The sequence below is a fragment of the Sarcophilus harrisii genome, chromosome 2 (genome assembly GCF_902635505.1).
Source record: "Sarcophilus harrisii chromosome 2, mSarHar1.11, whole genome shotgun sequence".
Classification (NCBI taxonomy): domain Eukaryota; kingdom Metazoa; phylum Chordata; class Mammalia; order Dasyuromorphia; family Dasyuridae; genus Sarcophilus; species Sarcophilus harrisii.
In genome coordinates this window covers 464,175,201-464,202,653 of record NC_045427.1, presented here as the reverse complement: position 1 = coordinate 464,202,653, position 27,453 = coordinate 464,175,201, and the positions used below count along the sequence as shown (strand labels likewise).

The window sequence follows — 27,453 nt, the reverse complement described above, 5'->3', positions numbered from 1 at the left end:
CAAAGTATGTTTACCTAGTAATGATGTCAAGAGTGGTAACTTGAGGAATCTGAATCTGCTGAGGTGTCAACCCATGCTGTTCCAGCTGCTTAGGAATCAGGTGCCTGTGGGCAATTTCTATCTTCTCTTCCTGTGTATACCCTGTAAAAGGAATGAGCCTGTTTGGTACCTATCCATACAGTGCATTTATCCAGTGTCATGTTCTTCATGCATTCAAAAGACCTGCAAAACGTAAAAGGTTCTAAACTTGGAAGAAGCTTTTTTTTTTTTATAAAGTAAAAAAAGTATGCTTTAATCTATAGTAAGACACCCTCAATTTTTTATTTAGGGATAGATAGCAATTTTCATCTTATGGCCTTCAGAATTGTCTGGGATTATTGTATTGCTGAGAATAGCTAAATCATTCACAAATGATCATACAATATTGCTATTAGTTTGAACACAGTACATTTCACTCTGAATCAGCTTATGGAAGTCTTTTCAGGTTTTTTCAGGAGCATTTTGCTCATCATTTCTTATAACACAACAGAATTCCATCACAATCACATGGCACAATTTGTTCAGCCATTCCCCAACTGATGGTCCTTCCAATTTCCAACTCCCTGCCAGGAGAAAAGAGCTGCTATGTATTTTACCATACATATAAATCTTTTGGAAGAGGCTGTCTCATAGGATCAAATCAACAGGATATTTAGAACTAGAAGAGATCTTAGAGACCAGTTAGTATAACTTCGTCATTTTCTAAATAAAGAACTGACTACTGACTTTGTAAAGTTAAGTGATTGTCAAAATCTACAAAGTTATAAGTTGAAGAAATGGCATATAAACTGAGGTACCCTGGTTTCTGTCTACATACTATGCTGGAGGGCTTTCAAAATTTTAGCATTTATCTTGAAGGTAATGAAATGAAATGTTGCTGCAATTTCCAATTTTTCCACATTTATCAAATATTGCATGTCTGCTATCTGGATGACAAATCTCAAGAAGAAAATCTCTATTTGCAAATAAGGGAAAATTCTTTCTTCTTCTTGTAAACTTTTCCCCCTTATCATTTATATGAGAATGGTTAACATCATTTGTTATTTACTGAACAAAACTCCTTAAAAAAAAATGGCTATCAAGGGGTATACACACGGGTTGCAGATAGGACTTTGACTCCTATGGATCATTTTAAATTCAGCCTCAAAGATAAAGATAGAGAACCCTATCTGGAGTATCTTTTACAATAAGCTATTTAATCTCATTTGGAATAGTTTAATATTTAGCTCTTAAAATGTCAGTTCTACCCACCATAATGTTCTATCTATATTTTCCCTCAAGTCTCTAAGGTAAGTCCCTTTTGCCCACACATTTGGTTTGATGCTCTAGGACTGAATGACTAAGATCTGTACAACAATAAAATGGGCTGTTCTCCATCACTGAAGTGTTCAACTAGAGTGTGAATGACCACCTATCAGAGATCTCTGCATGGAAAAAAATGGTAACCTCAGATTCTGGGTCTATGGCTAAAAAATAACAACAACAAAAACAAAACTTCAAACAAATGTAAACTGTAACTAAAAGGCAAAACAAAATAACTTCTCCCTCCCTCCAACTAGGAAAACCTCTTCTTGGAACTAATAAACACAATAGGGAATTCAAGGAAAGTCCTCTTTAAATGAGCTTTTACTATTCTATAGAATACATACTCCAGAAAGATTACAAAAATTATGTATAGCACCTGTGAATACATTTACATTGTCCTTCAAAGCCTATAGACACAATTCCCCTGAACAGAGAACTTCTTCATGATGTATAGCTTTCTTTTACAAACCAAGATTAAAAAATATGAATTGACAGAGCATCTGTTGAACAGAAAAGGAAGTTACTGAAACAGCAAAAAAGCTAGAAAACAAACTGGCTAAACCTGCCAAAGAGAACATTGACATCATCTGTCCACCTCTTCAACAGCTGTTCTGGGTATTTCACTTCACAACAGTATGGCTTATGAAACCTCTGCAGTAATTTGAAGATCCCAGGCAATTTGGTCTCATTTGCTTTAAATTATTTTTGTCTCATCCATCATCATCATCTCCATATGTTTTAACTAAATATAGGAGCCTATAGATCATTAACAAATGATTGGAAAAACCAAATATGGTCCATCCTATATCAAAATATAGATTTTATATCTCATAATCATTTTTGCTGTGATACATCTTAGTCAGGGAAGCAGGGAGTATTGCTGCAAAGAATAAATATGTTTAGAGAATTTTATTCTCCACAGCTCAATGATGGTTAAGAGGACAAAGTAACAGTCTACAAATACTTAAGGGAACCAAATAACAAAAGTAGATGCCCTACAATGAATTTAAAATGAACAAAGAAGAAATTCAGCTCTCTATCAGGAACACTTCTCTTAAGAGGAAAAACGGATTACAGGACATTCTTCCAGAGGAAAGGATGGGAGAGCCTTCACTTGATAACTGGGAAACTAGCCTTATAATCAGAAGATTTATTTTCAGAAATCCCAACCACTGGTCCTAAAGGAATGAATTCATTCTCTCTCACCTCTAGTATCTATTATTTTAGAAACTGGATAAAAAAGAAATAATAAATAGTTGTAACATTTTAATTTTATAAGTTTTAACTTATTATAACTCATAGGTACCCAAGAGGCTCATGGGTTGGGTCTCAAAGTTTCAAGAAAAGTACCTAAATTGATCTGCCATGAATTTTGTGACATACTTAGGAAAAATTTTTTTTTCCTCAGTTAAAAATCCACTTAAGATCAAATCTGAAATCAAATTCAAAACTCCTGAAAGCTTTGATAAATTAATTCTTAAGCAGGTGATTCTTTAAAAGGAGTATTTGCTAGAAGACACAAAGCACAGAGATGTTCTCATTGATGTTCTCATTTATGTATCAAGATTACCTGGCACCTGGATGATCTCCATTCTGTCCAACAAAGCAGGTGGAATAGTAGCTGTAGTGTTTGCAGTAGCTATAAAGAGGACTTGGGAGAGGTCAAAGGCCACATTTAGGTAGTGATCTGTAAAGTTATGGTTCTGTTCTGGATCCAAAACCTTGAAGAGAATAAATAATGCAAATAACATTTATGTCTTGATAAGATGCACCTGATTCAAATTACAAACACAAATACTATACAGAAGAAGCCTACTATGTATATTTTTGCTTATCTTTTAAGCAACAAGGTTAGTTTTTGGAACACAGAAAGTGAAGCCAGGCCTCAGGCTTTAATCTCAAGTCTACTAATGAATCACTATGTAACTATGAAGTCATTAATCCTGCTGGACCTGTTTTACACTTCATAAAATGAAGCTAATACCTCTTATGTCAAATGATACATGAAGGTAGATGGATTTGTATTCAGAAATGCCTGGACAGGAGGTATAAATTATAATTGTAAACTTTTTTTTTCTGCCACATTATGATGGCCTGAAGGGAAAAATAAAAGGCCACTTTAATTGAGTGAATTGGCAAATATATCCTAACGAACATATTAATAAAACAAAATGATGACATATTTATCTAGAATTTGAAGTACATTATCTCATTTGATTCTCACAATAACTCACAATAAACAATGTGTTCAAAACTGGAAGAATGATTATTCTCATTTTGCATTCAAGAAAACTTAAAGCTTAGAGAGAGGTTCCATGACTTGTCCAAGCCCCATACAGCTAAGTCCTATCCTGGAAGTGAGATCTGAATCAAGATCTTTCCTGATTCCAGATACAGTCTCTTTTATATCAACTGACACTTAAAAAACTCCAAGGTTTTAAACTCAAGATCAGGTGACTTTCCATGTATGCTCCTAAAGGCTAAAATATGACTCAAAAATGCCCTGCTATGAAACATCAATAAATAGTAACATGTACCAAATCGAGTTTTAAAATATTTGATTAACTGCTTTATTTATTTACTTAAAAGGAAAACTGTCATTTTCTTTCAGTTTCTGTTCAGAATGGATACTATATGAACTCTGTTGGGAAGCTCATATTGAACTGCAAAGAAGCCACAGCCTTCAATAACTATAAATACCTTCTAGCTTTCTCCTGGCATGTTGGACATTTTCTGAACAAACTTTTGTTTTTAAAGACCTGGTGGGAGTAAGCAGACTGTGGCACATTACCAATGAGCATCTGCATGCAAAAAGTTGTGTAAAACTAAGACTCTCAAGCCAAAGCATTCTGAATAAGTAAAATAACTAACTCCCCTATAACTGTAGTCAAACCAAATAGCATTTATTAAGAAGTTACTATGCAGGTAGGTCTTGTGCTTAACACTGAGGGGACCAAAAAAAAAAAAAAAAAGCTTCTGTCCTCAAGTAGTTCACATTCTAATAAAGAAGACAAAAGTTAAATAAATAAGTACATTCAAGATATTAAGAAAGTTGCTGGAAGATAATCTGAAAGGGAAAGGCATTAGCATCTAGGGGGAAGTTAATGACCTTTGAGCTAAATCTTGAAGAAAGTCTGGAAAAAGGAGACAGAGGTGAATGAGCAGAGCAATTCAAGGATAGGAGTTACTGGGTGTAAAGACATGGAGATAAGAGATGGAGTATCCTGTTCGAGGAACTCCAAGGAAGTCAGTTGAGATCAGCTAAGATAAATTTGTAGTGGTCTCTGTCAACACAATCCTGTGATTTCCCTCAGTTTTGATGTTCAGCAGCACATAAGGTAGTTGGTAGAAGTAATCTAAGGATGGGTCAGTGACAGGACAAGGGAACAAGGGAATTGAGGATGGAGGACAATGTCAAGTTGAGTTGATTCACTAGCAGACTAAGACAGAAAAGGGAGAAATGTATGGCCAAGGTAGATGGTCTAGAAAAGGATGGGATGAGAAGGATGGCAATGGAGATCACAATGAGGATAAAGAGCATGATTGGGGATTGTAAGGCATAGGGAAAAGATAATATGATAGAATATTATGGTCAGATATGCGAATTTCAGAGTTGATAAAACATCGTCAGAACCAAATACAACACATCCATTGTCACAACCAAATATAACAAAATCAGAACCAAATTAAGAATAGTCAGGGTAAACTAGTGACTTCATTAATCAGAGATCTAGCAGCTTAAGAACCCAAAGTATTCCTTTGAAAGATCAACAAAGAACATTAATGTCTATACAGATATCAAAATATCTGTGCTTTAGGCAAGGAAAGACAAAGAATAGAGAACATCCATCTAATTTTACAAAGCCTAAATGAAAAGGGAAGGAACTTTGCAAGGACAATCTACAGCTCTTGATTTAATTCTGTATAGGTACAGTATAAGTAATTCAAAAGAATCATTTTTACTTCAGTGGACTTGCTATTGGCAGGAATTTCCTCTAGAAAATTACCAGAGAAATGAACAAAACTGAAAATTTGGAGGTTATGTTATAGCTTCCATGTCCATCCCATGGACTCATCCAGGGAAATACCAACCTTGGCAGATATGTAAATTAATTTTAAGACAGCTAATAGATCTATCTATGCTGGCAAAGGCATTAATACTTCCCCCAAGCAGCTCATAGTCAATGTGAAATTAATATTACTTTACATTAATACTGAAAAAGCTTCATCAAGACTGGCATCAATTGAGTGACCAAATAACACTTAGTTCTAAGTATTTCCAGACAATCACATGCAATCTATGCCACTTAGGAGCAACTGGACACTTCCATTACCGGTACTCCGGGGCATTCCTAATATTATGAGCTCATATGACTGAGAATTCTTGATGAGATGAACCACAGAAAACGATTTTGCCCTTGTCTTTTTCATAGTCAACTTTAACAATAACTATTACCCTCCTATCACAATTTAAAGTTTGCAAATCACTTTCCTCTCGATCACTGCATAAGTTAGGTACTTAAAGTATTATGTAGGTGAGGAAATGGAAGTTCTGAGAGTTTTAAGTGATTAGTCTGTAATATAACCAGGTTAGTAAGGTTAGTATGTGAGGTCGATTTTGAAATCAGGTCTCCAGCCTCCAAAACTAAGACCAATACATTCTTCATTGTAATATACAGCTTCTCAGCTAAAAGAGATACAAAATAGGGATAAAATTCAAAACAAATGAAAACTTATAAAAAAAAAGATTACTTTTTCTTATGTGAAAAACACTGTCTTATTGAGAAGGATTATATTGAAATAAAAGCCTTTATAGACTAGATCTGTCCCAAAGAAATGCAAGGAAAGGTTATAGTTTGTGTAGTGAAGTTTTTGCTTATTCAAATCACATACTGCCAGGGTTCATTATCCTTATCCAAAGCAGTTTGCTAAAAGGCAAAACTTAAAATTTACGATTTAAAAACAAATTATCTTCTAACAAGCCTATAAAAGTTGGTTTCAGAGTAAAATTAAGTACAATTTCAATAGTTCTTACTATTTATAAAGCCCAGTTACTTTAGTGTTATCAAATATATTGCCTCATTTTATCCTCACAGCATTTGTGAGTTAAATACAGTAGATATTATTATACCCATTTTACTCAGGAAGAGACACAGGCTAGTAGATGCACCTAAGACCACTAATGGCAAGAATATAATAAGGCTGTTACAAAATAGGACACAGTAGTAACATGAAATCTTTGAAAGGAACACAAAAACAGATGTACACTGAAAAGTAACACTGATTACAGGTAACACTCTGATTCAATGTAAGATAGTGGTGAGGAAGAAAGTATTGCCATTATTTGGACCAATATGGTATGTGGGCAGAGTCAAAACCAAAATGCAGATCTATTACAGACTCAGAGTACAATGCTGAGAGAGTATCTGAAGTACATTACTAATAAATGAATAAAAACATTGTCAGCCCAACCGACCTTGAAGTTTCTTTAACTTTCAGGTATCACAGTCCTATAATGACTATAGCATAAAACTTATTTGTTGTGGTGTAGTAGAAAAGGCACTCAATCCAAAGTCAGAAGACTCTGTTTGAATTCTGTCTTCTGCATTTACCAACTGCATAATAAGCAGCAAGTGACCAGCTCTGAGCCTTAATTTCCTCATCTATAAAATGGGATATTAATAGTTCTAGTGTCCACTTTATAGGGTTGATATTGTGATTAAATGAAAATGTATGTGTGTATAGAGTTTTATAAAACCTAGTTACACATAAAAACATGTCACAAATTTACTACTCTAATCTTTTTCACCTAATAAACTCCTGTTTTTCTCATCTAACACCTCTCTATGCTTCTTATTTCCAGCTATATGATTGGTGTTACATTTCTATGTTCATTTTTCATGTTACTTAAAATGGAATCTAAGCATGTCCCAAATAATTCTGCATTGTTGTCAAGATAATTTATTCTTTCCATTAAGATGTGAATATATTCCTTGTCCTAAGTGATACAAACTATGTTCATTAAGAGTGCTTGTAATTAATTACTCTCTCTCCCCCAATCTAAGCATACCTTAGGGAATTAGATAAAGAGAAAGCAAATAGTAATGTTCAATTTTCACACTATAAATCTCTTTAAAAACAGAAGCAACATTTTGGTTTAGAACTATGATTACAACATTTTAAAGGCAAACTTCTCATCACAACTGGACAGTAAATCTCTCTAGACTTATTTTTGCACAGTCTGGTCCCCTAAAGAGAAATTATAGTTTTCAATCATACAATTAGGCAGGCCAGGTACCTAAAAATCAAATTTACAACTGACTTTATGTTTTTGTAATGTAATATAATTCACATACTATTATTAAAACCAACATCAACTGTCAATGATATTTCATTACTGAAAAGTCTTCTTGCACTTCAGGAGTGAGAATACAACCATTGGGAGCCTACTAATGGCATTTCTCAGTCTATTGGAGTCTCTTCTCAGTTCTCCCAAGAGTAGAAGCTTAGCATTGGTTAATGGCATCCTATTTGAGGACAATCAGGAGGTTTAGTTGTGAAGCTTCCTTTAAAGGTAAAGAAAAATGCAAGAGCATAAAACGATAAAAATTTAAGAGAAAATCTGGACATCTTAAAAACACAGTAAGATTCATTTTATCCAGCAGTATGGGGCAATAAAATATGACCCTTCTGTAAAGTTTCCAAAAAAAAAAAAAAAGGTAGAAAACACAAACTTACCCCCAATTATGATATGATTTAGATTAAACACCTTCATTTTAAAAACACAATCATCTCCCAGAGAAGGTTGGACTAGGGAGCAAAGAACAAGTTTGCCTTTAGGCAGGTTACTTAATTCCTTAGTTTCAGTTTAACCAGATAAATGAGGATAATAGTAGTTTCCCTATGTACCTCACCAGTAGTCAAGAAGATCAAATAAGATACTGTTCATGAAAGTGTTTCATAAACTTTAAAGCTCATACAAGGGAAGTGGGCTATAATATGCTCAAGAAGAAATCATCTGTTAAAGAATAGACATATACAAAATGAAGGGCAGTGGTACTAAGGTTACCTGAGTGTGAATTATTTTAATCCGACAATCATCCAGCTGAAAAAGTTTTAAGGGAAAAGAAATTTTGACAGAGGTAATATATTAAAAAAAAATACACACACACACACACACACACACACACACACGTATATGTAGGGAGTCAGGGCAGTATGGGAGTTCCAAGTCAGAGAATTTAGATCTGGAAGAGGTATTAGAGATCATCTAGTCTATTTCCCTCATTTCTCTAGATTAGGGAACTAAGTGTCAAAGAGGTTATGTTTCTTGCTTCAAAAACCTAGATTTTCAATAAAGCTATGATTGAAAATCAGGTCAGTGTGGTTTTAAAGTCTAGTGTTCTTTCCACTATATAATTACTTTTTTTTTTTTTTTAGAATTTTCAATACTTATAAAATGTTTTTCCATCAAAGCATGATTCTTTCCATCAAAGCTAGATTCCATCTAGCTTGATTCTCATTTCACAAATAGGAAATGGAAATAAAGGGACTAGCTAAGGGCCACATGAGTACTAGGTACTGAGCACTACAACCAGGATCAATCCAAGACTCTGGATTTCATCACTCTCAGAATCAGAGAAGACAGAAGGAGAGAGAGGGATTCAGAAAGGAAGGTAGAAGGGCAACAAAAGAAGTCTGCACAGTTTCTTAAATAGAGCCCTGACAGAAGTTTGAGTTAAAAAAGTTAGTGACAATTTAAATAATTCTTTTTTTAAAAATCTAAGAACTAGTTTGGAAAAACTAAAATTTTAGCTTTCCCTGGTTTAGCCTTTTCCTGCTCATTCAAGCTGGGCTACCCAGGTGAAGAAAACAAAATGTTGACCATCTGGGGTATGTCAAGTGGTGCTAATATACTTACAAACACAATTAAAGTTAAAGTGTGTATATTTTCCAGGAAACAAAATTCTATGCAGACTAAGGATATATTAGTTATTTGAAGAATTCCATATTATGTAGATTTGAAAAAAATTCTCCTCAGTTGATTAATAGTGCTTGTCACCTTTGTAGAGTATTTATGGAATCAAAACTATTTTTACCAATTTACCTAAATTTAATAGCAAAAATCTGAATTTTGTACAGATTATAAAGATGGAAAAATTTAATATATCTAATGCAAAATGAACACTTTAGGGCAAAATAACAGCTCTGTAATTTCCTGCTTGAATGTTCAAATGCACACAAAGACAGCTCTGTATCCAGTATTTTATTACTACCAAACTTACTGAGCCCCAGGAAAACATAATTGCCTGCCTTTAGACTTGTTCTGATTTCCCTGCTTACAAACACTTACTTTCAAGTAGTTGGAGCCATTTCTATCTCCTCTCAACTAACTTTCAACAGAGGTCATCTAAATATAGAATAAATATTCCCTTGTTGACGACAGTAACTGGAAATAGGAAGATGTCCTATTTTACTCGAGCAATAACTCCATAGAAGTACAAGAACCAAACAAGGTCTGCAAGTTTACATTTTGAGGCTCAGCAGAAGCTCCCCTATAGGCAGAGCGAGATTATTTAACAATTCATTCAGCCTAAAGGAAGGGGATCCTCACCTCCAGGACATATTCTCCTCCTCCTGGATTACATCAACTAGTTAAGGTGTACTAAAAGGAAGGCCAGTGGTCACAAGATGGCCAAAATGTCATGGCTAAAGATATAAGGGTTCTTTCCATACACACTTCTGAATCCAACCTCCAGAAATTTCTAGGCTAGCCACTCCTGCTCCAGAAAGCCTTCCCCATTGCCTCCAGTTACCCTTCTGTATCCGTCTTCCCAGCAAGTGGAAACAACCACAGTCATATTTCTTTTAGCATTTTGTAAGGACATATGTCCTCTTTGCACTCATGATTTAATATGTCTAAAGTATTACTAGACTAAGTTTTTATGGCAGAGTCTTTTCTTTTTCTCCTCCCATCTGAATGTTCCTTCTTAGATCAACCAATGTTGAACTGTGAGTACTCTCCAAAGTTCTCTCAGGGGCTCTTTTCTTTCTATATAATTTAACTCAGTGATCTCAGAGTTCTTATGTGCAGCTTATTATCTCTATGCAGAAAATTTCTAGATCTAGCTATCTAGCCCTAGATAACATTCCTAAATTCCAATTCCACAGCTCCTGCTGCCTGCTGGACATTTCAACTTGGATGTTCCCTACATATCCCAAACTCAACATGTCCAAATAGAACTCATTCTTTTTCCAAAACCTTCTCTCTTCCCAACTTTCCTGTTAATGTCCAGAGAACCATTAACCTCCTAATCTTCCAGTTTCACAACTTTGGCATCCTCCTCAAATCCTCACTCTTCATTCCCTTTCACATACATTTTTATCTCTAAAATGTGATCCTTTCTCTCCATTCACTTAGCTCAGACATTCCTCTCCTCTCACCTGACAAATTATAAGAGTTTTCAATGAGGCTTCCAGGTCTCAGCTCTCCTCACTCCAATATGCCCTCCATACAAGCTTCTAGAGAGATTTTTCTAAAGCATAAGTGTAACTATGCTACCTCCCTAAACAATAAATTCCTGTAGTTCCCTGTTACTTTCAGGACAAAATATAAATTTCTCTTTTTGGTTTTTAAGGTTCTTCCAATCTGGTCCCTTCATACCCTTTCCCTGCCTTTACGTACTGGACAATCCAGAAATTCTAGTTTATGTCTTCCTAAATATACTCCATCTCCCATAGTTGTCCTCCAAGCCTGGAATACTCTCCCTTCCTCATTTTCATCTCCTGAAATCCCTGGTTCTTTTAAGACTCAGCACAAATGCCACCTTCTACAAAAAGCTCTGCTACTTACCTGCTGGACTTTCTCCTTTCCCACTCCTAGACACTTGAGCTTTTCTCACTAAGGTATTTCCCCTTATGTGTTAACTTGCACATACCTATTTATATGCTGCCTTCCTTATTAATATCCAAGTTCTTTAAGGAGAGGGAAGCTGTTTGTGTTTTTGTCTTTTTTTTTTTTTTTTTGGTTTTGCCAGCAGTACTTTGGATCTAAAGGCAAAAGCCTTTCTATCCCCAGCATCTATCACAGAATTCTGGCACTTAATAATGTTTGTCAAATTTTAATTTTATTTTTGACAGTTTTTGGTTAAAAGAGAGAGATGGTAATTAAAGTAGATGTAGTCAAAATTTCAATTTTACCCTACTGCATGTAACAAAGTTTTAAATGTGATGTATATGGAATTCAGTTTTAACAATACTTTTAAACTGACTTCTTTTACCTCTGATTCTACATACTATGTCAAACAAGATAATCTGGTCTGAAATGGCAACTGCGTCTGTACCTATATCAGGGGATGCACATATATCTGGATAACTGGCCATCCTGCATGCAGTGGGGACTAAGCTGTCATCTACTGCTTGTGAATGTTCAGTGGGCTAGTTTTAGGACTGGCTAAAACAATTCTTTTTAAATATTTCAGTATTGGAGTACCTCTCCCCCACTGTTCCCTTGCCCCTAAAACGCTCTAGAACATTGTAGACTATGATACTACCTACCAAACCTACACAATGTCCCAATATGAGTTAGACCAGGGGTCCTCAAACTTTAAAATAGGGGCCAGTTCACTGTCCCTCAGACTGTTGGAGGGTCGGATTATAATAAAAACAAAAACTTTGTTTTGTGGGCCTTGAAATAAAGAAACTTCATAGCCCTGGGTGAGGGGTATAAACGTCCTCTGCTGCTGCATCTGGCCCGTAGGCTGAAGTTTGAGGACCCCCTGACTTAGATTGTCGATAAGTTTTCTGAATACTTAATAAGCTACTATATGATTTTTTTTATAGTTATATGAAGAATGGGATCATAGATCTACAATCAGAAGTGATCTCAGAGGTTATGTAACTATTCCAACTTCCTCACTTTACATATGAAGAAACTGGAGATGAGAAAAGATTGGGACTTGTTTAAGGTTACCCAGCTAAGTAGGTGACAGAAGAGGAATACAAAGTCAAGTGTGACTTCCAATTCAGCATTCTTCCACTACACTGTACCTTCCCAGAGAAGCCTGGGCCATGATGTCACTGCACAGAAACCAAAGGAAATCGAGTCAGGGGCCTAGATAACCTAACTGCTGCTTCCTCATTTAAGCTGACCACATGATTGTGCTTTAGAGAAGACAGGCAAAGACAAACTCCTGACTAACACAATATTGTCATCTTCTCCTTATGATGTAGATGGTCAGCATCTTTTAAAATCTTCTTAAATCATTAATATTACTGTTCTATGATCAGAGTGTTCAGTTTAAAAAAAAAAAAAAAGAGTACACCATAGGGACCAATCATTTGCCTAATGAGCACTACTACAAGTCTGATACTGTTCTAGGCTAGGGATTAAAAGATAAAAAAATACAATTCTTCCAAGCTTATTAGGGGAAAAATAATGGTATCTACAAAGAGTTGCTAAAGAGCAAGTCAGCATTTAGCAGCTGTGCATCTTAGACCAATGCTACCACGAGTCATTCTGTGAGTCAAGTCCTCTGTGACTGCTACATCACCTCAGATTCTTTGAGCTCACCAGGGTAATGACAGTTCTTGGAACAAACCACCTTTAGATTGCTATTTAGGGAATGGTTCAAGTCAGAGAAGAAAAAGATTTCCCCACAATGCAAATGGTGCTGATAATAAACTGTTTAGAACACAGCAAGAAAACTGAGTGAAAATAAAGGTCATGTTCATTTCGGTGCCTAGTGGTTTCAGGCTTCACTATGAATTAAGCTGTATAAACTCTAAATGTCATCAAAGTCAAATACACTAGGAATAGAGAACCTACGAAAAAACAGAAGCATCTTTTTTATTTATGTAAAATTGTCTCTCCGACCTGCACCAAAACATGTATGGTTCCTTTATTACAAAATTTGTATTCTATGAGCTCAATCCCTTATCTTCTAATATTCCTTAGCTGGGATTTGTAGACTAAATCCTCCTAAGTCTTACCTCAAGCAGGGCAGCAGCAGGGTCTCCCTGCAGACTTTTGCCCAGTTTATCAACTTCATCTAACAGGAACACTGGATTGTTGACCCCAACAGTCTTCAAGCCATTGATTATACGACCAGGCATGCTGCCAACATAGGTGCGCCTATCAAGAACAAGGAGCAAATTCCAAACAATGTCAGAAGAAGAACAGAGCTTTTAGAAACTATCCATTTAGGACTATAACAAAACCACCTTTCAGAGTACTATACTATGATAGAAAAAAAAATTCTTCCTATTTATTTGTAGTATACAAATATTATATTTGATACTATCATTCACTCGACCATCAAGCATTTTTTAAACGCCTACTATATGCCAGGTAACATAACAGGCTCTGGAGAGCAAAATATAATGAATGAAATAATGCCTACTCCCTAAAAGTTTGTTCTAATGAGATGAACTCACATTCGAATATCATATGTAGTCTTAAATCTCCTTCAATGTCAAGAACATCAGATCTTCACTTTTTAAAAGAGATGGGTTTCAATAGCAACTTCTGTGACTAAGCGCTTGTAGAGGCACCGGGGCACTGGATCTGCAGTCAGTTAAGACCGAAGTTCAAGTTTGGCCTCAGACCCTTATAGTTGTGTGACCCTGGGCAAGTCACTTATCCCTATTTACCTGTTTCTTCATTTGTAAGAGCAGCTGGAAAAGGAAATGGCAAACCACTCCAGTGTCTGCCAAGAAAACCCCAAATAGAATCAGAGAATCGAACATGAATATTTGTAAAGAGTTTTGAAAATCTTAAATCATATAAATATTTACTTCCTAGCTACATAATCTTCAGTTTCCACATCTGTTAAAAAAAAAAGGTAGGGGGAGGGAGTTTGAACAAGATGATTTCTAAGGACCTTTCAGATTTTAAACTCTATGTTCCAGTTTTGCAGTTTGAGATTTTCCCCAAGGTTCTGGTGGGTGTAAAGCCTATAGTCTGAAGCTAAGTTTTCCCACAAAAGATAGGGCTTTTGGTTGCCTTGTTCATAGTCAAATGCTAAACTTCAGTTTCAAAATTCAGTAAAATGGACAGAATACCAAACCCTTACTGCACTGTTATTAATCTTTTTTTTTTTTTTTTTTTTTTTTGCTGAGGCAGTTGGGATTAAGTGACTTGCCCAGGGTCACACAGCTAGAAAGTGTTAAGTGACTGAGGCCAGAATTGAACTCAGGTCCTCCTGACTTCAGGGCTGATGCGCTATCCATTGTGCCACTTAGTTGCCCACTGTTATTAATCTTACAGGCCATCTGGGATGTTTCTCAAGCTCTAAGTAATAATAAATTTAATACTGAGGCTTATTTTCCAGTGAGCTCCCAAGAACTGTTTCTCAGTTCTTTCAGGAGATAAGTGTATCTATAAAAAGTTTATTTTATTACCAACAAAAATCAGAATTATTCAGGTTAACTTGTGATACAGAGTGACTGTGCTATTAAGTCACTTATTTTTTCAGTTCCCCAGGGAACTTTTTAGAAATATAAGATAATGAATAGATGCCAATGTGTATTGGAAGATGGTGTTTCTCTGGTAAAGTCCTTTAAAATCCAGTGAGTAGGTTAACTATGAATTACTGAAAATGCATAACTCCAAAATTTTCATTTTGAATGATTATATGCTGATCTAATAAAATTTGCAACATACTGATGAAACACGGGGTCCAAATTCTGCCAATTTTGATCTGCTAATAAAAACTGTAATTTCTACTTATATGCACTATGTGATACATCCAAGTACTGATGAATCCTAGATTCATCAGTAAACATAAATTCCATAAACTATTTGGTCACTTTTAGAAAAGAGTGCTATTTTCACTAGTGTGCATATAACAAGAAATGTGAATAAACTTATCAAAATTAAAGAAAGTACCCTTTTAACAAAGCACAGGAAAATCTTGAGAGGAAGTGCTGTGTGACTGACCCAAGGTATCTCTCTAAGATTCTAAGTAATAAGCAAGTGGAAGACGAAGTAAGGAAGCAGAAGGAAAGGCCTATAATTGCAAAATCAGAGACTGGGACAAACTTTGCTAACTTTCATAACGTTTTTGTAGCCTAAAACCACACCCAAACCAAATATTGTTGCTAAAAGGATAGAAAATGCTGACTGCTCAGAAGAGATTGCTACACAGTGTAGTGAAGTGCAGCAACCATCTCTTAAGGGACACAAAGCAGATCCAAACACTGTCTGTCACATGATCTGTAAAAAGTCAGCCAGAGTAAACAGTGTGACTTGGGAAAAGACAAGGAAATCTCACAACACTGTGAAGATGCTTTCATATTCAGCAAAAGTGACAAATGTAGGGAATTAAATGCTGTAAAGCTTGTCCATTGAGGGTAAGGTAGAAGAAAATTCAGATTTATAGTAACATGGGAAGACAGAAGATGTATAGAAAAGTGAGATCTTCAGAATTATTTCCTTATGTTTATTTTCTGGGAGGTAATAGGGCAAGGGAAGCTGGGTGGTACCAGGCCTGGACTCAGGAAGACCTTTGTTCAACTCCAATCTCAGGCCTTAGCTTTGTGACCCTGGCAAATCCCTCACTCCATTTCCTCACAAATTGAGCTGGAGAAGGAAATGGCAAATTGCTCCAGTGTCTCTGCCCAAGCCCCCCATCCCTGTCCCAAAGTGGATATGACTGAGAAAAGGTAATCAAGTCAGCAAAGATGGGAAAAACCCAAGCTCACTTCTGACTTTTTGATGTAAGAGTTGCATACAGCATGTAAGCTCCTTGAACAATGAGAATCCCAGTTTACTTATTTATGAAATGGAGATGCTACTACTGTCAGTCCCTATTTCTTTGTGCTATTATAATGAAATCACTATAAACCTGAGACATGGGGTATGACTGCTATAAACAACTGTAGAGAAGTAAAAGGTATTTACATCTCATGTCCTTTAAAGTGCTATTTATTTGTGCTATTATAATGAAATCACTATAAACCTGAGACATGGGATATGATTGCTATAAACAACTGTAGAGAAGTAAAAGGTATTTACATCTCATGTCCACCACTTACTGGTGAAGTGTTAATATTCTTTTTATGGAAATTTTTGATAGGTAGCCTTCCAAAACTGTTTTGTGTCAGCTTAAAGCCTATGTGGAGAAAATCAAGGATTTTACAGCTTCCCTTCTTTCAGAAATGATTATTAAACATTATACACACATACATATGTATGTGTATATATTGGTACCATAGTAAGATGTATGTACACACACATATACATACCTCTCACGTCATAATACACCATATATGCAGTATACATCATATAGTATATTCATATTATAGTGAGATGTCACACACACACACACACACACACACACACACACACAAAATCTTACTATAATGCCAAGCTCCCTAATCATAATTTTTCAGTAACCTCATACTGCTGATAGAGAAGTACAAACTTGGTAGCCAATCGAGGTCCTACATAATCTGGCTCCAATTTGCCTCCAACTTTAATAGGTAGTTTTATTCTACCCAGATTCAACATACTATTTTCAACTGGGTCTTATGCTTTCTCTTTTCTGTAGCTCTGCTTAGATATTCATAAGGCAGTTAGGTGATACAATGGGTAGAATGCTAGGCTTGGCATCACCAAGAACCGAATCCAAATCTTGCCTCAGATACTTATTAAAGTTGTATGACCCTAGACAAATCATTTACCTTTTATGCCTCAGATTCCTTACTTGTCAAATGACAAAAGGGGTAGGCTAATGGCCTCTAAGATCCCTTCTCTTAATCTTTGATCTTGGGGCAGCTGGGTGACACAGTGGATAGGGCACCAGCCCTGACATCAGGAGTTGCTGAGTTCAAATCTGGTCTCAGACGTTTAACTCTTCCTAGCTGTGTGATCCTGGGCAAGTCACTTAACCCTAATTGCCTTGCCAAAAAAAAAAAAAAAAAATCCTTGATCTTATAACCTAACCTAGAATATCCTCCCTGTACAATTCTACCCATAGATCAAGTCTCAGAACAAATCCTAACTTTTCCACGAAGTTATCTCTGATCATTTTGGCTGGAAGCAATCTTTTCCTTCTCTGAAATATTATGGTAGTTATTGTCTCAACCACTTCTTTGGAATTCAGCACTGCTCATATGGATGTCTGATATTCTCAAGTAGCAGACACTATACCTTTAACTCTTCTTTCAGTCCTCAGTACTCAAACAGTGCAGACACATAACAAAGGTGTGGGTAATTTATTGATTGGTTAATGTCCCAAACAAAAGCCTGTTTATTTACACACACATACACACACACACACACACACACATACACACACACCCCAGATCAAATATATGTCATGTCCAAAACACAATTCAACCACTCTTATTAAGGGGGTACAAAAGAATGTTTTATAGGAGAGGATGTTAATGTCACTTCATTAATGCCTCCTTTATACACCTTTAAAAGTCTTAGAACATCGCTCTCATGACCATTTTAAGAAGAATCTGTTTTCTTGAATAAATCAGTTCCAACATTAGCATTATTCAAAGTGGGCAAGCTTCTATGAATATTTCAGAACTCCAATCAGCACTTGATGTTCTACAGTCATTAAATAGATTTCTAATTCCAGTTTGTTACTTTTACAAATGTACACTACAAATCTTTTAAAGAAGGGAAATTGTCAATCCATCCTCAGAAAATATCAGCTGCCTGTAGGCTAATATAAATTGAGTTTTATAAAAAAAAATAGTTATGACATGATGATTTAGTTTACCAAAGCCACTGTAAAAATAGGTAATGTGGTGACCTGGAATTGGAGAACCAGGGGGCAATTCTAGTTTTGCCATTAATCTATGTGACAACAGGTTGCACGTGACTCAAACTTTTCTAGTTTAGGTCTAATACTAAGCAAAGTTAAGTTACTTGCTAATCTAGTTTTTTTCACTTTCCATAGGAGAATGATCTATTTGTAGTTATTCAACAGTTCATAAAAGGAGATTTGGTCAAATCATTTAATTTCTCATGACCTCAGAGTTTTGGTCCATCTCCCTTCCTTCTAAGCAAATTATGGTCCCTTCTAGATTTAAATCTGTAATACTGTATGACTCTTTTTAAAGAAGTAGTGAGCTGAAATGAGTTTGTAGGCTTCATCTACTTGAAGTGTAGTTAACTATACATCTTTGGGTAGCATATCAGCTTCTTCAGGTCAAAAGTCAGAGATCGGGATTGGAAAAAAAATTCTACTCTAGTCACATGTAAAGTGTTAGCACCCTTTTTTCTAGTTATTAGGAGAGTTAGACCCAAAGGACTTTGCACTTGTTTAAAAATACTCTCTTAAAAGAATGATATCCAAAGTAGGTAGGAAAGACGATCCACCAGGATGTGGGAAGAAAATTAGAACATTTGCTCTTTATGTTAAAATAAGAAATCAAATTTACTAATACTTAATATGAAGACTGACATTATCTGTCAAAGTGCTCTTCCTAAATTCCATGTCCGATTACATCGGTCTATCTAATAAATTCTGGTGTCTCCCTCATCTCCAGGACCAAATATTCAATCCTATTTGGTGTTCATAACTTGGCCATCCCCTCCTTTCCAATCCTCATACATTCTTCATTGCCCCCATGTACTCAGCAATTGGCCTCCTCACTGTTACTTGAATAAGATATTCCATCTCCTCATTTCAAGCATTTTCACTGCCTGTCCCCAAGCCTGGAATGCTCTCCCTCCTCATCTCTGCTTCCTGACTTCTCTGGCTTCATTTAAATTCCATTTAAAACCCTACTTTCTATAAGAAGCTTTTCCTGGGGCAGCTAGGTGGTGAGGTGGATAGAGCACCAGCCCTGAAGTCAGGAGGATCCGAGTTCAAATCTGGTCTCAGACACTTAACAGTTCCCAGCTGTGTGACCCTGGACAAGTCACTTAACCCCAATTGCCTCAGCAAAACAAAAAAAAACAAAAAAAAAAAACGAAAAAGAAAAAAGAAATAAGCCTTTCCTGATCCCTCTAAATCTAGAACTTTTTCCCTGTTGACTATTTCTGATTTATTCTGTATATATTCATTTGTACAGTTGTTTCTGACTCTATTTGTTTAAAAAAATTTTTTAAATGCCATGAATATTGGAAATTTGCTATCTGGATTTCAATAAAAATTTTGTCTTGCAGTATGGCCCTGAAAAATGAACTGCAGGATTTAACAAGTATAACTACTGACAGACTTTGTCCTTGTTAATCTGGGAAGCTTGGCAAGGTAGACTTTTCAATCAGATCAACCATTAAAATTAAGTTCTGAAGTGAACTGAACTTTGACTCAGACTTCTGAACTGTTTTATTGCTGCATTCTTTTTCATTACTATTTTTGTGTGTTTTATAATGTACACATTAGTATGTTAGCATATGCATATAAATTATAAATAAATATACATATACTGTAAGTCTTTGCTCAAATTTTTTTAAACTGATGGAGGAGCAAGCAAGAAAAGTCTGAAGAAAACTCAAAGAAGTTGAAAAGAAAAAGAAAAGTTCGGATTTCATGTTTTGTGATCTCTATAATTCATTTGATCTCCATAATTCATATAATTCAATACCAATAACTTTAAAACGTATCAGACAGAAGCGCTAGGATTCTGAACAACATAGCAGTAGATACATTAGAAAATTACTGACAAATCTCACAACAATAAATCAGCTGATTACTATGTGGCAAATAAGATACTTTGAGATAATTAAGTAGCACAGTGGATAGAGTGCTGGGCATGCAATCAAGAATTGAGTTCAAATCTGATACTTGATAGCTGGGTGACCCTGAGCAAATCACTCAATCTCTGTATATATTACAGTTTCAACTATAAAGTAAGGATAATAATAACATCCACATATAAGGTGGTGAGGGTCAGATGAGATAATATTCATAAAACACTTAGCATAGCACCTGGCACATAGGTACTTAAATATTTGTTTCCTTCATTCCTCCCCAGGGGGGAAAAAATCTGGTAAAATTTGCCAATAGTCAGAGAAGTACTATATACATTTCATTTCTGTAACCAGTTTGCTATTATTTGCTAAAGTATAGACTCCCTTAAAGGCAAGGCCAAGATTACTCTGTTCTGAATAGCCAAAACCATTCTGTTCTGAACATTGCATGATTCATTACTACTAAGTGTGACAAAGTATCCAGGAGGAAAGATAAAATAAGTGCAAAAGTTTTGTTTCATATGACTTATTACACTAGATCAATTCTTAACCTGGCATCCATGAACTTCTTTTTAAAATATTTTGTAACAGTATTCCAATATAACTGGTTTCCTTTGCCACTCTGTATTTTATTTTATATATTTAAAAACATCATTCTATAGGTGTCACCACATTAATTTCTGGTTTGAAATCTTCTGCTAAAATACGAGTCTAAAGACGATGGTGGAAAGTGTCTATTTATATTCTCATAGCATTTGTCCATACATGACACTTCACTAATAGGTACCAAAAATTACTCAAATGAGATCCATATTATTTGCCAACCCCAAGTCTACTTTTCTTGTCATGAATTTTAACTTGGTTTCACTTTATGGTTTATTATATGCTTTCTAGAAATAACTACACAGTTCTAATGTATCAGACTAATTAATAGTAAATTAAGGGCTATTTCTAGCCCCCCAATAATCAAATAATGATTTTACTGTCCACTCTAGATCTTCAAAAAGCTTAAAGTTTTAGACCACTGCTAATAATCATCAAAATATAACCCTCGGGGGCAACTGGGTGGTACAGTGGATAGAGCACCTGCCCCAAAGTCAGGAGGACCTGAGTTCAAATCTAGTCAGACACTTAATACATCCTAGCTGTGTGATCCTGGGCAAGCCACTTAACCTCAGCAAAAAACAAATAAATAAATAGCCCTCAAACACTTTTAAGGAATAAAGCATCTATTTATTTGCATTTCATTTTCAGTTAAAAAAAAACAACAAAAAACAAATCTATGATTTACTTGGGGTAGGTAACATTATCTACAACTACAAAACTATCTACCAATACAAAACCGTAACTGCTCTCTAATAGCCTTAGCACTCCCAGTGATAGGGATAGGGGAGACTTAACCTGAGAAGTTAAGGTCACAAAGCTATGATATTGGAAGCAGGACATGGATCCACATCTTCCTAACTCCAAGACCAGATCTCTAATTTATCTTCCTCATGATGCTTCATTCTGCTATTGTGAATATAAAATGAGATAAGAACTTTTACACCTTCATTTTCAGTAAGAGAAGAAATTTATTCCCTATGTTCTATTGATCGTTTTTAAAGCTCACATTCAATTAAAGGGCTCTTTCTGATCAGGCTGCAAAATTTCTCAAGAGCCTACTATGTGTAAAGAGATCCCCTGCCTCATATCTTACTGGAAAAAATTGGAGGCCATTCATGATCTACTGACACTGGCCTTCTTCGTTGTCCCTTGAACAAGATGCTCAATCTCCAGAATATGTGCCTTTTTCATTGGCTGTTTCTCATGCGTGGAATATTCTCTTCTTCATCTCTACCTCCTGGTTTTCCTCAAGACCCAGCTAAAATCTCATCTTCTGTAACCCCATCACTAAGCTAATTAGCCACTTAAAAGAAATGGGTACAGAAATATTATTAATGTAAACATACCATCAATGCCAGACAACTGAAAATCAAGGTGAAAAAAATTTCCTTTCTTTTGCTTTTTTCTCCCTACCCCCCAAATCATGAAACAATGGAGAGGGGTTGATTTTTTTTTTTTTTTTATACTATTCCCAACTGAGTATATAGTCCTCCAATAGATATCTGGATTAAATGGATAGAGATGAAATTGTGCATATGAGAAAGGTAAGTCATGAAAATCAATGTGATGCCTTTTAGAGAGCTGGGAGATGCTTGATAAAGCAGCTGTTTTTCTCTGGCTATTTTAAAACAACAGAACAGTAGTAGCTACAGAAAAGCTAAGGTAAAACAAGAATTCACATGAATGCCAATAATAAGCACATGATGAGTACTCAACTAGCAAGATATGGCTGTTTCCAAAATACATTTTTTTGGACTGTCACATGGAGTCAAATGTAATCCCCAAACCCCCCATATCTGCAATTTGACAAATATACTACTTTTCTTTCTGGAAGGTACAATGACAAAACTGAGAGCTGCAAATATCTATCTGCTATCTTCAAATAAAATGTTTTCAAATAAACTTTCTAAAGTTTATATCTTCTGTACTTAAGGAGGTATGTAGGCAATACAATCCAGTGGCATACCAACAGGTAACATTAATGACATGCTGAATGTGTTAAGTTTCTTAGCACCCACCAGCTACAATTATAATCTATTCATTAAAAAACGAACAGCTGGTGGATATTAAATCAAAAAGTCTTTTTAGTGGTAAAAATTCCAGCTTTTCTTACTTGTTTCTTAAAATATGAGACATGATGTTTTAAGCAAATATTCTGACCTCCACTTCTGCAAAATTATTTATAACAGCTCTTCTTTTGTGGGGACAAAGAACAGGAAACTAAAGGGTATCCATCAGTGGGGGGACTGACCAAATTATGATATATAAAGGTAATGAAGTAGTACTGTGTTGTAAGAAATGATAAAGGAGGTAGTTTTAGAGATATTTTGGAAAATTGTATGTACTAATGCTGAGTGAATTAAGTAGAACTGGAACAATTATCCAAAAACAACTCTGTAAAGACAAACAACTTTGAAAGACCTAATAACACTGATCAATGTAATGATCAATCAATGACTTATAATGAAACATGTTACTCCACTTCCTGACAGGGGATGATCTATAGTTTCAAAGTAAAATACATTTTTTTGGGCATGATCAAAAAGGGGATTTATCTTGTTTATTATCATATTCATTTGAAAGGTTTTGTTTTTGTTCTTCCAAATGGGGAGGGGGGGTGGAGGAGAGAAGGAAAAAGGAAAACAGAGGGGCAAGGTAGAGAAAATAAATTTTTATTCATTGAGAAAATAAAATTACATTAAAAAAAAAAAAAACAAATATTTTTCCCCCTGATATATATTGTTGCCTTCACATCCATGCAATTCTTTTGGGGTGGGAGAGAAGAGTCATTTAATAATCTCATTTAAGTCTTTATTTACTGTAAGCAGTGGAGCCACTCAAAAGAAAAGTCACTCTATTCAGATCTAGAAAAGAATGCAGGTTTATGCCTTTTGCCAAATAATTTTTAAAAGAGGGAGGAAATAAGTGAAGGAATCATACAAGAGGATTCTATATAATACAGGGGAAAGAGAAGGCAATACTGAAGAAGACAAGGATGAGTAAATCAATAATGGGTTTGGGGATGGTTTGCTCTTATATGACTGGTGATCAGTAAAGGGATAGGGAAAATATAGGTGGTGGGAGATTATTAGCCACAGAGGTACTAGTGAGTGACATATGAATAATGAAGGTTACAATGTACAAAAGGGGTAAGGGATGGGATACTATTCCAGCTTAGTTTTACAAATAGGAAATTGAGACCCAATGAGGTTTAATTATTTGCTCAAGGTCATATAATTAATAAGTGGCAGAGATGAAACCAGATACCTCTGACACTAAATCCAGGGCTGTTGGCAATCCACTAGACTGTCTCCCCTTTCAAAAACATGGGTGTGGCTTAAGTTTGATCTCTGAAAGAGAATGATTTCATTTTTATTTGGATAATAGCAAGTAAGTTGGAATTCAACAGTAAACTAGAATTTAAATATTATTTAGTCTATTTTTCCATCTATATCAACATATAGTTTGTCTCTTTTCAAAGATTTCACTTTGAGGAATCTGTATCTGAAGTTTTTTTCAGAGCTTTCCCACCAAAAAAAAAAAAAAAAAAAAAAAAAAAAAATCTATTTTTCAAGGTCTTGGCACTCAGTAAGAAATACATGTTTTAATGTGATGTGTTTTAAAAATTTCAATTGTTTAAAAAACACTAACAAAAGAAAAAAATGTAGTTTCTAATTTTTAGCTTATCCTATTTGGGAGTCTTTACTAAAAGATAATACTTTTACCACTCAATGTGAAAGGAACTGAGAAAAGCAGTTCTGATACAGAATCATGTAAAATGTGATCCTATGTGTTTGTCATCTTCCCCAATTTCATATTCAATATTTTACTACCATCGCCACTATCCCCATGTTGGCAATGGGGAAAAATGAATTCTGAGTTGCTTTCACTCCAGATCTTCAAGCCATGGGATCAGAAATTGTTTTCCATGTTGCATAACTGAATCCAACATGGATAAGGGCACATCCTGTCCTAGAATTAGGTACTTCTACAGAAGTGGTTTTTTTGTTCTTTTGCTTCGTTGTGAAAGTAAACAACAGCCTCTAGTGGCTTATGTGAGAATTAAAACAAAACAAAATCAACTAAAAACATTAACTCTCGACTGAGTAAAAAGCCTTATACACTGAAATTTCTCTCTCTCTCTTTTTTTAACATGTGGAAAGTTTTACTTAAACAACGAATCAACAAGAATTGATCAAAAGCTTAGTAGGTATCAAACACTGTGCTAAGCACTGGGGATCCAAAGATGAAAATGAAATTGTTCTTGACCTCAAAGACTATACATGCTATCGGGAGGACAAACATATACATCTATAAGTATGTATACAATAATAAGAAAATAAATGGCAGCCCCTAAAAATCAGGGGAGATGGGGAGAAAAGTCAAGAAAAGCTTCCTATAGAAAGTAGTGCCTAAATTATGATTTGAAGGAGTAGTTCTTTGCCCTTTCCTATTCAACCTAGTATATGAAAAATATCATGAATTATCTACTTGGATAAGGCAACTTCTATTATAATGGAAAATGAAATATACACAAAATAAAGCACTCAAGTTTAGAGACAGTTTTCTACTTTTCAAATACTTTGCTTGCAATGTGCTCGTAGCATAATCTACAGATCTCTTTGACAGTTAAACAGTGATAGAGACATCTTAACTTCATGTTGTAAACACAATTTGTCATTTTTTTTTTTTTAATTTAAAGAAACTGATAATGAGTAACATAAAAGTCAATGTTAAAGCAAAGGGATCTCATAAGGAGCAATAAGGTGCTATGTGAGTGTAAGCTATTATTGGGAAATAAGTCTTGTATTTGAAAAATGAAGTACTTGCTTGCTCTTATAACCAACGTGTCATAGAAGTTCATAGTAAGCCTTGCTATTACTTACATTTTTATGTACTAAACAACTCTTCTCCATTTTGAAGTTTAAACAAACAAAAAAACAAAAACCCAAAATAAAAGTCATTTAAATTGAAGTAAACATAAAAAGGATTCCCACAACTTTTTAATTTTTTAATTACAAATTAACGTTAGTTGTTCAATGGGATTTTCTCAGTGTAGAAGATATCAGATAGTCTTGATAAACGTAACACATTGAGAAATCCTTTTCAATTCTCATGGTGTTAAGGAGTCCCTCAAGCAGCAGTCTAGACAGAATTTTCTTACTCTACAAGCAGCTACCTAGTCTGTTCCTTCTTTCTCATCCTCCCAATGAATGAAGTAGTCACAATAACATGGCCATGAAGTATGGTATGAGTTGGAAGTGTGAGATAAGGATGAGGTAAAAGGAAGAGAGTGAGAGGGGAAAATATAAAGATGAAATTGGAGAAAAAGAAGAGTTTGGAGGGTCAAATCAGAGAAACTCGAGGAGTAAAAAGGCAGATTTTGGGGGAAAGGGGGTCATGCTTATGTAGGGGAAATCCTGATATGAAATCTCCCTCCACTAATATAGATCACTATTATAACTACATGTTATAACCTTGGAGAGCTGCTGACTAAGTCAAGTGACTTTGTCCATAGTTTCACAGTCAGTATGTGTCAGAGATAGACCCTGAACTCTGGTTTGAATTTATGCAGCCTTTTATCCACTATACTCTTGTGTTGTTTTATTTATTTATATTTTTTATTATTTTTTTTAATTTATGCCAAGGATACTTAAGTTGTGCATAACTATGCAATCAAATGGGAAACAATGAAATTATAGACTATATTTGTTGAATGACATTAGAATGCTATTATGTATGCAATAAATGTTCATAACTGTTTAAATGTAAGCTGTCATTCATACCATTAAATGGTAGCATGGGAGAAAGGTCTTTTGGTTGGTTAGTTTTGTGCTGCCATGAAAAACATAAAACTTTTAAGAGCAGAAAAATTCATATGCTCCTAAATTTCAGGAGATACCCTGATCCAAAGCAAAATGTATTGGTCTCTGGCCTAATGAGTCATAAAGAGAATGTTATTTCCAGCCGTGAAGAACTTGATCTTTTACTCAAATGGAACATGAAGAGAGCTGGTGAATCTGTCTCCAAACAAGCAGAGACATTTTAAAACCATCTTTTGAGGATAATTTGGCTATGAGATTGTGAAGATAGTCAGCTAAAGAAATAGCACATTAACAAAAAAGAGCCCTTTAAAACAGGGTTTTTTTTTTTCTTCCTCAACTTTTAAAAAAGCCAGATGACAGCTGAAAGAGTGAACTAAGAGAAATACCTGTGTCCTCGAATGTCCGATTGATCACATACACCTCCCAGTGCAATTCTGTGAAATTCTCGACCCAAAGTCTTTGCTACTGATCTTCCTACACTTGTTTTGCCCACTCCAGGGGGGCCAACAAAGCAGAGGATCGGGCCCTTCAGGTTGTTCTTCAGCTGCCTGACAGCTAAATATTCCAGAACCCTTTTCTTCAATTTATCCATGGCATAATGGTCATTATCCAGAAGAATTCGGGCGGCCCGGATATCAAGGCGGTCTGTCAAACAATAGAATTGAATAAATGTGAATACTCAAATCAACTATCTCATTTTAACTTTAACTGAAGAAGCCCTTTCAGATCTGATTGCTGAACTGTTATTAGAAAATAGGACAGACCAAGAAAAGACTACATTTTTTTCCCCCTTGGTAAGATGTCTTAAGGGAGGTTCAGAACTGGTTCATTTATGGAGGCTAGCAGCAAGACAATGTCCTACTGTAATCTCTATTTTTTTAAAGTACTGTAGATATTCATTTTCACTTGAGAAATGATAAAATTTCTCAAGAGAATGCAATTTCTATATAATCTGTATTCCAACTTTGTTTCCCAACCTAAGCTTTCTTAAATAAGTGTATTGCTATATAGTTGTAT

The 27,453-nt window shown here is 35.2% G+C and overlaps 1 protein-coding gene across 2 annotated transcripts in view; it reads right to left on the bottom strand.

The window, feature by feature from the left end:
• The window catches only part of LONP2 (lon peptidase 2, peroxisomal), a 115,616-nt gene that overhangs the window by 57,508 nt on the left and 30,655 nt on the right, over positions 1 to 27,453 (bottom strand). For both annotated transcript variants that reach the window (XM_031954439.1, XM_031954441.1), the window contains exons 7-10: positions 26,823 to 27,081; positions 13,336 to 13,477; positions 2,915 to 3,065; positions 15 to 141 (exon numbers count right to left, since the gene is read on the bottom strand). In XM_031954439.1, the coding sequence (XP_031810299.1) occupies positions 15 to 141; positions 2,915 to 3,065; positions 13,336 to 13,477; positions 26,823 to 27,081 (679 nt within the window). The remainder of the gene's footprint in view (positions 1 to 14; positions 142 to 2,914; positions 3,066 to 13,335; positions 13,478 to 26,822; positions 27,082 to 27,453) is intronic.